The sequence below is a fragment of the Haliotis rufescens genome, unplaced genomic scaffold (genome assembly GCF_023055435.1).
Source record: "Haliotis rufescens isolate VD_foot unplaced genomic scaffold, xgHalRufe1.0.p SCAF_1, whole genome shotgun sequence".
Taxonomy (NCBI): Eukaryota; Metazoa; Mollusca; class Gastropoda; order Lepetellida; family Haliotidae; genus Haliotis; species Haliotis rufescens.
The window spans coordinates 5622605-5637162 of NW_025963779.1; the positions used below are offsets into that span (position 1 = coordinate 5622605).

Here is a 14558-nt window from a genome sequence, read left to right on the forward strand (position 1 = left end):
GGCATTTATAAAATAAAGTATTCCAAAAATTCCTTGGGGCTTTCCTCCAACATAAAGTTGGCATACTGTTAAAAGGCGGTGTAAAATGAGGCGTAGCCACGTGCATACACGTGTGTGTGTGTGCGTGCGTGCGTGCGTGCGTGCTTGCGTTCGTGCGTGTATGTGTGTGTGCTAGTCCGGACTCGTGCTAGCCCACTGAGATACCATGCCGCAGTTTAACACAAATACCATCTCAGACACAATATGTACAAAATCCTAGCCGACCAGTCCTTGTTTTATCCCCTTCTTTATCACTTGAAAAACATAACATTGCCACCTTTCACTAATCTTATACTCATTTGTACATGACTGCAATTGTGAAACACATTTCTGGTGCCACGCTGAGCCATGGTTTGAAAGCTGATGGCAGCCTAAAGCTACAGTCACTTGCAATATCTATAGGGGTGGCATATGTAATACAATATAGTTAGTGATACGTTCGATGAGTGTCTATATATTATGCGACAATGTATTGAGCGAAAGCTCAATAACTCGAACACCATTAACCATTAGCTGGCTTCAGGCGAGGAGCTGCATTAGACATGTGAGGCCCATTTCCTGATGCAGGATTAAATACGATTAGGCACTCCGAAATGAGAACTCTGTATGAGGCTGTGTCGTGCTGGCGCTGTGAGGAGCGGTTAGGTCAAATTTGTGGAACGTGTTTACTTGGTGAAAGGACAGAAATATTTATGGTATATATGAGCCTGTAAGCTGTTAGTGAATCACCACATTGACACGAGGTATTTGTTTCAAATATTACACGTTCACAGTTTCCATCGATGTATTCATAGCATTGCTTGGTGTACAGAATAAAAACACCCTTGCTGTATTCAACAGCTCAAGAACAGCACCTTAGCGGTAAATTCAAAATATGGATATTGACCCACAGGCGAAAGACTCCGGTCGAGTAGTCAGTGCTCTAGTTCAGCGACATGTGTCAAAACTTGTATAAGATCACTAGCCTACTGACATCGGTATGAATTTACACTCAAACTGCTTTGCCGGGCAGTTAATGACATTAGCTATCGCCGAATATGGCCAAACTTAATTTTCGATTGGATATTTTTCAATTGGCTATCTAGCTCTCTAGATCTAGACTAGGGTTACCAATTTTGAAAAAAAATAAATTATACATGCTAAATTATGATATTTTGGATAACTCGTCTGCGAGTTTGTTATTATTATCAGCTACAGGCTCCTGTGGTCAGTGTTATCATGGACCCGAAATCGTATTAAGTGTCCATGGTGTTATAGAGTATGCCACCCTGACTCCAAGTCAGAGAAGGATGTACATATTGCATGGATATCTATATGTAATTTGCTCGTCCTGCTTTAGATAAGTATTAGTAGTCTAGTCTCCATATCCAACATGACAGGGAAAAGATATTGTAGATCTAGTCTAGAGTTTCAGACCCTGCACAGGTCATATACATGTGTATCCCTGTCACATATTTGACAACTAAGTAATCATATTTGACAAGCTTATATATTATTCTTACAGTACAGGGGACCTGTAAAGATCCGTGGTAGAATAGGTCTTCAGCAACCCATGCTTGTAAGATGTGACTAACGAGATCGGGTGGTCAACCTCACTCACTTAGTTGATGCTTGTCATCATATCCCAATTGCTTTGATTGATGCTCATGATGTCAATCACTGGATTGTCTGGTCTGAAGTCATAAAGCTGGAAGCAGCGTTTAACAACAAACAAACAAACAAACCATACAGGGCCCTGTTCCACGAAGCGAACCCCCAATCCCCTAAAATAGATTAATTCCGAAAATATTGATTTCCTGAGTGTTGTTATCTCTTTTGTCATACAATGTCGTGTTTTGCACTGGTTTTTCAGAATGTTTATCGTCCAAACTTTATTAGCTCCATGTTGAAAGTCATTTGTAAGGTTTTTATAGATGAATCTGCCATTCTATATTACTTATCACTCGTGCCAGACTAATCACTAGAGCCGGCAATGACAAAATCCTACCTCGTGGAAAGACCAGATGTATTTAATGACAAGTCCTAACAGCATATGAATAAAAATAAGACAGCCCAAATAGGATCATAGTGTTTGCTCAGTTTAGTTGCTATATAAAACTTGGAGAAATCAGGTAATTTCATTTTGTCAGATTGAAAACTTGCACGACCTTTTAAAAAAACAAAAAATCAATACTAAAACCAGGAATATAGACTTTAACCGACATCAAACTTTTGATCTGGTCCCTAAGGATTTGCTAATGACGACATGAAGATCCGGGTTAGAAATGGTCTTCAGCAACCAATGCTTGTTGTAAAAGACGACTAACAGGACCTGGTGGTCAGGCTTGCTGACTTGGCTAACGTCTCCCAGTTGCGTAGGTCAAAGTATATGATCTCAATCTCAGGACTGTCTGGTGCAGACTTGATACAGACCACCGTAATATGACTGGAATATTGCGGTGCTATTAAAGTGTTCGTTTACCACACCTGGCACAGACCTGGGTTTATAACCTGATTAACCACATGGGTACAGTGAGCAGGGCCTTTACCCACAGTCCTCTTTGGTGACATTTGGATTAGTGCTGGAAGTAGCATCAATCTACTGAGATTTTGAACATTTGAAAGGCAGACTTTGGCCTTTTGGAACATATACTACATAAATATTCTCTATCAATAAGTCATTGTAAGCTTAGTGTCAATTAAAAATGACTTCAATGTGCTTGATTTTGTACTGAAGGAGACATATTACATATGTTATGATAAAATGCAGTTTTAGCAAAGGGAGGTAACTACAGAGCCATGTCTTAAGTTGTCTGATTAACAATTTCCTCCGCTACCAAAAAATCATTTCAAATCTGTAACAGGAAATAATAGTGTCAAAAAATATATTTACAGTTATTTTAATATTTTGGCTCTCAGATCAAGTTAAACCAATGAGTGATCAGCTACCATTCACATATGCAATAATCTATTATAAATCTTCAAAATTGTGATGAAAAGTATATCTGCATAATATCTAATGTTTCAAATGTTAAATCTCAATTTTGCTACCATATATTAGACGCTTATCATCGATCTCAACTAATCAGGTTCTTTTAATAATTATCAAACTTATCAAACTTAAAATTATTATTTAAACAAGAACTTTTGACATGCTGTAACGTAAATTCCTAACAACATACTAGATATTAGGAAACAGCATGATTATGATCAATGTTTGATTAGATGACGCAAACAGGTAATAATTAATGCTTGATAATGAAATCCAATCATTTCCAACGTTTATGAAGTTATCTAAATATTTTTCCACAGCTACACTTTCTAAGCCCAAGTAAAACATCCCTGAAACAAGATGGCTGCTGTGTCCGATGTCATGACAACAGTTGAAGCTAGCGCCGTGCTACAGATCAAGTAGGTTCATTAGAAACTGACTAGTTAGTAACCCAGACATGGACCAAGGTTCTAGAAAAGGAGGGGAGCATTTCATGATCACAAGATTTAAGTGTTGTATTACTTTAACACTTGATATACCCGATCACCTATAAACAGTGTCCGAAATAGCTGTGTGCTCGCTATCCCATACCGTGTAACAATTCTGTCTGGATAGGTGTAATTGATTCAGACCTCCGGGCTGTCTAGTAGAAATTTTCCTTGCTACTGACACTAGGGGTGAAACAACACAGGAAGGTCATGATACGATGCGTATGGTGATACACATATTTTCCTCAAATCTCATGGGAACTTCTTCACTATTAATATTTCAGAGCAGATTTAAAAGGAAAGGCTAGCTGTAGACACATGTAGCTGCTACTTTCAGTTGTGAACTTGAAACGCTATTTACATCGAATTTTGCAGTACTGCAAATCTTGAAATTAACGTGAGCGTGAATTAAATGCGACACATAAGTGGTCTTTGCTCGCATTATTAAACATCGCATTTATATCAACAATTAGACATTTTGGTTGGCAGAAATACCAACTTAGACAAAGATGATATGCTAAGAACAAACAACTATGTATTCCACATTACTGTTTATTGAGCAGCACTTGTAACAAGTATATAAAACAATGTCATTCAAGCACTCATTACATCCTGTAAATTGTCAGTGCTGGGTCCAAGACATGAGTTCTACTCACTAATGTCATCACTGATCACACCTCCAACACAGTGTCTTTGTCCTTTGCGACTGCATCAAAGGCCAACACGAACCAGCGAGCATGTATTGTTTTAGTGGAAGTACTCCACTCAGTGCTAATAAGCAGTGCATGGTGTGTGATTGGATTAATGTAAGGTTGGATTAAGGTGAGGACTCTCCTGTAAACCTGACAGAGGATATTTTCTTTAGCTGATCCACTGATGCTTGAGAGGAGGGGGCCCTAGGAAAATACCTAATTAAAACAAATCTTGTTAACCAAACATAACCCCCAAATAATCAAAACAAAACAAATTATAAAAAAACAACATAATAATTAATAAATAAACCAAAAAACTCACACGTCCCTTAGTCTATCCCCCCCCTCCCCCCCCCCCTTGGCATTCATTCCAAATCTCCAAATTTAAAAACTCCTATATAAGCAAAACCCCTAAATTCCCAAGAGCCCTTCCTAGAATTATCCCTGGGGGTCATTTAATGAGTAAATAATTTATTTTAGCAAGTGTATCGTCTTGTATCAATACAGCAAAAAAATGTATCATGTATCATATAGTCGCATGAAAACTCAGGAGGCACTTGTGTGCTGATGTATCATGTCACCCCTAACTGATACTGACAATTATGAATCAGACATTGACATGTGACTCACTTACCGGAAAGCGAGAGCTATACCTTTGTGATCATAAAAAACGTGTGTGTTGAAAGCACTGAGTAAAGTAAATCTGAGAAAATTGATAATGATTACCTACTGCAGCATGTAGATACAAATGCAGGCCTGCAACTTTCAAGACAGGCTGGTTACATTATTGAGTCACTAGCCACCTGTCTTGTTGGGAGTAAACCTTTCAATAATTACATTATGTCATTGTGAATTCTTCAGAAAGTGGGAGTGCGCGCCCCTACACCGTCCATGCACGACACATTCGAGGAGCTGCTGATATGGATGTGACCATTGTCTTAGTTCGTAGTTCTTAGAAATGGCTGCATTGCTTTAGGTGTTGATGATTACTTAAACTTACAGGTGCCTTGCATCAGTGCTACTTTATTTCTTGTGTATTCTTGTGGGTTTTGATTGCAGTCAGTTTAGATTTTATTTTGTTTTGTACATGTATTTCAGGGACAAATTGCCCAATGGATTCCTCATCAACCTTGTTGGCAAAATAACAGCAGTCAGTGAAATCTTCAGGTATGATAGCATGGTTTTGCTTTGACTATGTCATGTTTTTATACCAATTATGTAGGGCTGGGACGAGTCCAAATTTACTACCCAGGTACCCACCCCCCTATTACCTGACCCTACCCGGGTACCCACTGGATGTCTCAGGAGATGTCTCAAAATGTCGGATTGGGAATTTTTTTAGCATAGCCCTGGCAAAACGTATGTAGATACATGTATTAAACAATTAATCTGGTCATTCATACGCTGAAATTGAATTAAGTTATATCTTTATTCAACCATATGAAAAATCAGAAGTCATGCAGATGGGTGCTTAGTCCATGTAGTCGGGAAGAAATGCGAACATTACACTTGTAGTGACTTGTAGTATAACCATAGAGTTCTAGATAATTTTTGTCATTAAACAATATATCATGTGACTAACCAGGGGTCCGGGTAGTCCTGTGGGTACCCGGGTCCTACTCAGTACCCACCTGACACAGGTACCCATGTTACCCATCCCAGCCCTACAATAATGATCACATGATGTCAGCACCTGCTGGTGGGATATAGATTTGAAAGTATATGTGAACTGTGTTCACTGAAACTTGCCTTCGTTATTGTTTTCACTAACCCTCATTATGAACATGGTCACTGATCTCATTTGACATCACCAGCAAACACTACGGAGATTAAATCTGTAATCTGATGTATTCCATGCTGAAAACAATGCTTTAGGAGTATCTTAGATGCTAGACATTTCTTCACTTGTGCTTCAATTCGGTGAGTTGGGCAGGATATTTCTGATATTGTGAATGTTGTTTGACATAGTTGGAGGAGTTTTAGCTGCTTATTTTGATTCCTTTATTTTTCAGAGTGAAGAAGGATTTGATATTCTTGATTGAGATAGAGAACAGAATCAAGATTGTTGTGAAGGTAGCCATGTTTATGAACATTAGTATCTAGTATTTACACAGTTTTCACTTTATCAGTATTTGACTATCAAAGTGTGTTTGCTAGTATATCAATAAGTTTATGCTGTTTTTCGGGCCTTGGCATCAAAATATACTTTTTACCCAATTGTGCTGACGACACACCTGTTTTCAAATCTGATACTAGAGTGATGGTGATGTGTATTAACTGAATACACGTCCACCCACCTCACCAGGTCCATAATGCAGGTTCAGTGTCATAGTAGGAGAAATGGTCACTGCTCCTGTAGACCGTGGTAGACCACACTGTACAACAAACAGCTGTCCATGTGCCTGTTTAGTGAAACAAAGGGACATCATCATCATCATCATCATCATCATCAGAACAACAACAACAACAACAATAAACATAATGTAGTCATTCAAAACAATATAAGTCAGATATGTTTCAGATTTTTTCGGCTCGTTCATTTTGTTTGTTGTTAGTTGTCAGGACCAGGATCATACAATTATTTGAATAAAATTATTTTTTTAGGTCAGTCATCAGCTGGTCGTACATGGGCACACAAAGAAACAAGAAATTGATATGTATTCATATTGAAAATGTTAAATTCAAGATTGTTTTGTAATTTAAACTTTAATTAATTTCTAATAAATAAATGACACTTTAATATATAACAGCCCTGCTATTTATAGTCATTCAGTTTTTGCGACAGCAGTAGATGATTTTGAATTAATGTTTACCAAGCACTGTGGCTTATATTCCCATCATGACAGGAAATCCTGTAATGAGTTGTTATTGGAAAATGGACCTTGTTGTGAGGCAAAGATGTATGGGTTACAAAACAACAACTGAAACAGGTTCTTTCGTTCCAAGCCTTCCAACATCCATAATGCTGTCCCTCAACTTGCTCATGTTAAGGTCACCTTTAAGGTAATTGTGAATGGAATGGATATCAGTAATGTTCACATTTGCAGACAATTCTATACAACATTTGATTTTCATAAAGATGGACATAGTCTTTATCTCACGGACATGATATTTTCAGCAAAAGCAGTATCTTGTCTGGCAGGAGCAGATAACTCCGGAAGTTGAGTACATCGTTACAAACTTGAGAGCTACAACACTGCAGAAGGTAGCACATTTCTCAATATTTACAGACTATTCAGCTTGTGGACATCAGACTGTGATGTCAAATGATTAAATGTTTTCAAACTACCACTCTAAATGCTGCATCAAAAAGTACATTGATGCTCTTGTTGAGGTCCGCTGACGCTTTTGAGTGCATGGTATTACATTACTTCAATGGTCAGAATCAGAATGACTTTTGAAGTTATGATCCTCCGCACGAAGTGGAAGGGGATATAGGAATGGGCGTGTCCTTCCGTAGGTCTGTCTGTCCGCCATGTTTCGTTTCCGGAGCAGAACTAAAAAAACGTAAGAGATATCGTAACAAAACTTATCACATAGATAGGTCTATTGGAGAACTGGTGCCTTTTGATAGTTTGGGATTTTTGAAGAAATTATTTTTCACTTTTCCATGGCAATGACTTTGACTGAAAATGGCAGTATTGGTGGGGAATATGAGTATTTCATGCTTGTTTTGTTTTGTCTTATGTCTGGGCATATTCTGATAAGGAAATATTCTGTATAAACACATCCGTAGGGACTTTGAGTTGGAGTAGGTCCCTGCAGCCTATGCTGGTGGTGTGGTGTGACTTGTGTCAGGCTTTCCTGACGGCGCGGGATATTGCTCATCATATCAAGCACTGCTTTGTTTGGTTCAGATTTTGTCTTTACTGCCATTATATGGCTGGAATAATGCTGAGTGGCACATTAAACACCAAACATTTAACAAGCAGAAACTATATTCCATTTTATATGTCCCATTCATTCTTGTTTGCCAAGATTCTTTCACATTATTGTAGGAAAACATAATCTCCAAACTGTTTGCATTGATACCCTGTTATGAACTGATTCTTAAATGGAGCATTTTGATATATTATGGCTTGTTCCAAGTAGTCTTTACAATGAGACAGCTTCATAATATATTGAGACAAATGTTTTTGAATTCCATACTCACAATAGATGATACCTTTGCTGGGAGTGCCCATTTCTCTCCTATCATCAAACGGTGCAGGATGATATGACAGATTTTAAGATTTGCTTTCCTGTATTGTGTAGGACCCTGATGAGAACTTGTAATTCTTATGTTGAACCTAAAGATAGAAGATCACATATGGGTGCTTTAATGTGTTCATTCCAAGGTATTTCCTCTGTAGGGTTCGACTTCCCAGGTGAGGGTGTTCGTACCTTGGAGTAGAAGCTGCCTGTATCTTGCTGAGGCCATGGAGTACTGCCTAGTCACCCTCCAGGTACTGACAGTCCCCTCCATCACTCCCAAATCACCCTCCAGGTACTGACAGACCCCTCCATCTCTCCCCAGTCACCCTCCAGGTACTGACAGACCCCTCCATCTCTCCCCAGTCACCCTCCAAGTACTGACAGACCCCTCCATCACTCTCCAGTCACCCTTCAGGCACTGACAGACCCCTCCATCACTCCCCAGTCACCCTCCAGGTACTGACAGACCCCTCCATTACTCCCCAGTCACCCTCCAGGTACTGACAGACCCCTCCATTACTCCCCAGTCACCCTCCAGGCACTGACAGACCCCTCCATCACTCCCCAGTCACCCTCCAGGCACTGACAGACCCCTCCATCACTCCCATCACCCTCCATCTCTCCCGTCACCCTCCAGGCATTGACAGACCCCTCCATCCCTCCCGTCAACCCTCCAGATACTGACAGACCCCTCCATCTCTCCAGTCACCCTCCAGGCACTGACAGTCCCTCCATAACTCCCCAGTCACCCTCCAGGCACTGACATACCCCTCCATCACTCCCATCACCCTCCATCTCTCCCGTCACCCTCAAGGTACTGACAGACCCCTCCAACTCTCCAGTCACCCTCCAGGCACTGACAGTCCCTCATCTCTCCAGTCACCCTCCAGGCACTGACCGACCCCTCCATCACTCCCATCACCCTCCATCTCTCCCGTCACCCTCCAGGTACTGACAGACCCCTCCATCCCTCCCGTCACCCTCCAGGTACTGACAGATCCCTCCATCTCTCCTGTCACCCTCCAGGTACTGACAGATCCCTCCATCACTCCCCAGTCCCCCTCCAGGCACTGACAGACCCCTCCATTTCTCCCTTCACCCTCCAAGTACTGACAGACACCTCCATCTCTCCCGTCACCCTCCAGGTACTGACAGACCCCTCCATCCCTCCCGTCACCCTCCAGGCACTGACAGACCCCTCCATCACTCCCCAGTCACCCTCCATATCTCCCGTCACCCTCCATCACTCCCCAGTCACCCTCCATATCTCCCGTCACCCTCCATCACTCCCCAGTCACCCTCCAGGCACTGACAGACCCCTCCATCTCTCCCGTCACCCTCCAGGCACTGACAGACCCCTCCATCTCTCCCATCACCCTCCATCCCTCCCCAGTCACCCTCCATCCCTCCCGTCACCCTCCAGGTACTGACAGACCCCTCCATCTCTCACATCACCCTCCATCCCTCCCCAGTCACCCTCCATCCCTCCCGTCACCCTCCAGGCACATACAGACCCCTCCATCACTCCCAAGTCACCCTCCATATCTCCCGTCACCCTCCATCACTCCCCAGTCACCCTCCAGGTACTGACAGACCCCTCCATCTCTCCCGTCACCCTCCAGGCACATACAGACCCCTCCATCACTCCCCAGTCACCCTCCATATCTCCCGTCACCCTCCATCACTCCCCAGTCACCCTCCAGGTACTGACAGACCCCTCCATCTCTCCCGTCACCCTCCAGGCACTGACAGACCCCTCCATCTCTCCCGTCACCCTCCAGGCACTGACAGACCCCTCCATCACTCCCATCACCCTCCATCTCTCCCGTCACCCTCCAGGCATTGACAGACCCCTCCATCCCTCCCGTCAACCCTCCAGATACTGACAGACCCCTCCATCTCTCCAGTCACCCTCCAGGCACTGACAGTCCCTCCATAACTCCCCAGTCACCCTCCAGGCACTGACATACCCCTCCATCACTCCCATCACCCTCCATCTCTCCCGTCACCCTCAAGGTACTGACAGACCCCTCCATCTCTCCCGTCACCCTCCAGGCACTGACAGACCCCTCCATCTCTCCCATCACCCTCCATCCCTCCCCAGTCACCCTCCATCCCTCCTGTCACCCTCCAGGTACTGACAGACCCCTCCATCTCTCACATCACCCTCCATCCCTCCCCAGTCACCCTCCATCCCTCCCGTCACCCTCCAGGCACATACAGACCCCTCCATCACTCCCAAGTCACCCTCCATATCTCCCGTCACCCTCCATCACTCCCCAGTCACCCTCCAGGTACTGACAGACCCCTCCATCTCTCCCGTCACCCTCCAGGCACATACAGACCCCTCCATCACTCCCCAGTCACCCTCCATATCTCCCGTCACCCTCCATCACTCCCCAGTCACCCTCCAGGTACTGACAGACCCCTCCATCTCTCCCGTCACCCTCCAGGCACTGACAGACCCCTCCATCTCTCCCGTCACCCTCCAGGCACTGACAGACCCCTCCATCACTCCCATCACCCTCCATCTCTCCCGTCACCCTCCAGGCATTGACAGACCCCTCCATCCCTCCCGTCAACCCTCCAGATACTGACAGACCCCTCCATCTCTCCAGTCACCCTCCAGGCACTGACAGTCCCTCCATAACTCCCCAGTCACCCTCCAGGCACTGACATACCCCTCCATCACTCCCATCACCCTCCATCTCTCCCGTCACCCTCAAGGTACTGACAGACCCCTCCAACTCTCCAGTCACCCTCCAGGCACTGACAGTCCCTCATCTCTCCAGTCACCCTCCAGGCACTGACCGACCCCTCCATCACTCCCATCACCCTCCATCTCTCCCGTCACCCTCCAGGTACTGACAGACCCCTCCATCCCTCCCGTCACCCTCCAGGTACTGACAGATCCCTCCATCTCTCCTGTCACCCTCCAGGTACTGACAGATCCCTCCATCACTCCCCAGTCCCCCTCCAGGCACTGACAGACCCCTCCATTTCTCCCTTCACCCTCCAAGTACTGACAGACACCTCCATCTCTCCCGTCACCCTCCAGGTACTGACAGACCCCTCCATCCCTCCCGTCACCCTCCAGGCACTGACAGACCCCTCCATCACTCCCCAGTCACCCTCCATATCTCCCGTCACCCTCCATCACTCCCCAGTCACCCTCCATATCTCCCGTCACCCTCCATCACTCCCCAGTCACCCTCCAGGCACTGACAGACCCCTCCATCTCTCCCGTCACCCTCCAGGCACTGACAGACCCCTCCATCTCTCCCATCACCCTCCATCCCTCCCCAGTCACCCTCCATCCCTCCCGTCACCCTCCAGGTACTGACAGACCCCTCCATCTCTCACATCACCCTCCATCCCTCCCCAGTCACCCTCCATCCCTCCCGTCACCCTCCAGGCACATACAGACCCCTCCATCACTCCCCAGTCACCCTCCATATCTCCCGTCACCCTCCATCACTCCCCAGTCACCCTCCAGGTACTGACAGACCCCTCCATCTCTCCCGTCACCCTCCAGGCACATACAGACCCCTCCATCACTCCCCAGTCACCCTCCATATCTCCCGTCACCCTCCATCACTCCCCAGTCACCCTCCAGGTACTGACAGACCCCTCCATCTCTCCCGTCACCCTCCAGGCACTGACAGACCCCTCCATCTCTCCCGTCACCCTCCAGGCACTGACAGACCCCTCCATCTCTCCCGTCACCCTCCATCTCTCCCGTCACCCTCCATCACTCCCCAGTCACCCTCCAGGTACTGACAGACCCCTCCATCTCTCCTGTCACCCTCCAGGTACTGACAGACCCCTCCATCTCTCCCGTCACCCTCCAGGTACTGACAGACCCCTCCATCACTCCCCAGTCACCCTCCAGGTACTGACAGACCCCTCCATCTCTCCTGTCACCCTCCAGGTACTGACAGATCCCTCCATCACTCCCCAGTCCCCCTCCAGGCACTGACAGACCCCTCCATTTCTCCCTTCACCCTCCAAGTACTGACAGACACCTCCATCTCTCCCGTCACCCTCCAGGTACTGACAGACCCCTCCATCTCTCCAGTCACCCTCCAGGCACTGACAGACCCCCCCTCCATCACTAACCAGTAACCCTCCATCACTCCCCAGTCACCCTGCCATCTCTCCCCAGTCACTCCCTGACGGACCCCTCCAATTCCAGGTAATCAAGCCCCTTCATGAGTGAAATACTGTTAAAAGTGATGTTGATCTAATTTCATTCACTCACTTTCTAGTTTGTTTTATACTGAATATAAGGCCACAGAAGGCTCTATTTTGGATTGAAATGATGGAAGATGTATGAGTGTTGAAGCTTTCTGAGATTTGCATTTGTTACTTCTCCCTTGATCACACTTATCATACTCATCACTGAAATGATATATGACACAGATTGTATTGTATGGCTACTACAGATGCCATTAGGTAGATACTACATGGTGCTGTATATAGCTTACATCTCCAGTGCCGTTTTATATATCCAGTACATCCTATTTGCATTGATGTTGGTTTTTATGAAACTGATTTTGTTGCTTATCAAGGACTGGCTTCACAGCAGGAGCATCATACTGCCAGAACCAATTCCAGCTGAGACGTCGACCGGCGTCTCACCAGCAGGGGACAACTTTGTGGCATATCAGGTGGGCTGTCATACACACCCTGATACAAATATATCCAATAAAGCCCAAGTCTATAATGTTTGGCAAGTCTAGATTACTGCAGTATCAGGGTATCTGAAAATGAAGAGAGTTTCTGGGCTCCCATTTATTTTATTTTTATTTAGATAATTTAACAACTGTTTTTTTTCTGTAACATATGTTCCTTTCAGAGACTAGATGTTAGTCTAGCTTTAACTCAGACAAGAGCCTGACTAGGATGTGACTAGACTGCAGTGATCCTTGGCACTGCTCCACACATTTGCCGCCGTGGTAGAACATACATGTATTGCCTCTGAACTGGACAATGTTTGTCAATGTATATCATTTATTGTTTACAGCAATAAGTGGTCTTTGCAACAAAACCCGGAGATTCTTGTGTTGTATATTTCAATTTGTAGCTGAGCATATTAGACCAAGCCCAATATTACGGGACTTGTGCTACACTGAAATCTTGTTTACTGAAGATTCTGAGGATTGTCTCACATATATATGTTATCCTTTGTATGAAGCAAGTAGTGCGTCAGTGTTGGCAGTGTTTAAAATACAAATTAATTCCAGCCAGTCTGGCAAGGCTGTCTCTGCAGTGGGGCAGACACATAGTTTAAACCTGTTGATGGTAGGCATGACTACCAATAAAGATTCGGCCGAAACCATCATATTACATTGTTGTAAATAATATATATTCAGTTAATGGCATTCACCATGTCCCCTACTTGATGGCATTCACCATCTTCCCCAGTTCATGGCATTCACCATGTTCCCTAGATCATGGCATTCACCATGTTCCCTAGTTCATGGCATTCACCATGTTCCCTAGTTCATGGCATTCACCATGTTCCCTAGTTCATGGCATTCACCATCTTCCCTAGTTCATGGCATTCACCATCTTCCCTAGTTCATGGCATTCACCATCTTCCCTAGTTCATGGCATTCACCATGTTTCCTTGTTCATGGCATTCACCATGTTTCCTTGTTCATGGCATTCACCATCTTCCCTAGTTCATGGCATTCACCATCTTCCCTAGTTCATGGCATTCACCATGTTCCCTTGTTAATGGCATTCACCATCTTCCCCAGTTTATGGCATTCACCATCTTCCCTAGTTCATGGCATTCACCATCTTCCCTAGTTCATGGCATTCACCATGTTCCCTAGTTCATGGCATTCACCATCTTCCCTAGTTCATGGCATTCACCATGTTTCCTTGTTCATGGCATTCACCATGTTCCCTTGTTCATGGCATTCACCATGTTCCCTTGTTAATGGCATTCACCATCTTCCCTAGTTCATGGCATTCACCATCTTCCCTAGTTCATGGCATTCACCATCTTCCCTAGTTCATGGCATTCGCCATCTTCCCTAGTTCATGGCATTCGCCATCTTCCCTAGTTCATGGCATTCACCATGGTTCCTTGTTCATGGCATTCACCATGGTTCCTTGTTCATGGCATTCACCATGTTCCCTAGTTCATGGCATTCACCATCT

The 14558-nt window shown here is 44.8% G+C and overlaps 1 protein-coding gene across 2 annotated transcripts in view; it reads left to right on the forward strand.

Annotated features, from left to right (window-relative positions):
* The first annotated feature begins 676 nt into the window (after positions 1-676).
* Positions 677-14558, forward strand: part of LOC124150093 (CST complex subunit CTC1-like) — a 47725-nt gene continuing 33843 nt past the window's right edge. Inside the window, exons 1-7 of one of the 2 annotated variants that reach the window (XM_048398905.1) lie at positions 677-782; positions 3331-3429; positions 5289-5357; positions 6203-6263; positions 7309-7395; positions 8543-8635; positions 12956-13054. In XM_048398905.1, the coding sequence (XP_048254862.1) occupies positions 3371-3429; positions 5289-5357; positions 6203-6263; positions 7309-7395; positions 8543-8635; positions 12956-13054 (468 nt within the window). In that variant the 5' untranslated portion in view covers positions 677-782; positions 3331-3370. Of the gene's footprint in view, positions 783-907; positions 1017-3330; positions 3430-5288; positions 5358-6202; positions 6264-7308; positions 7396-8542; positions 8636-12955; positions 13055-14558 lie in introns of those variants that run through there. The other variant, XM_048398926.1, reaches the window with a different exon arrangement.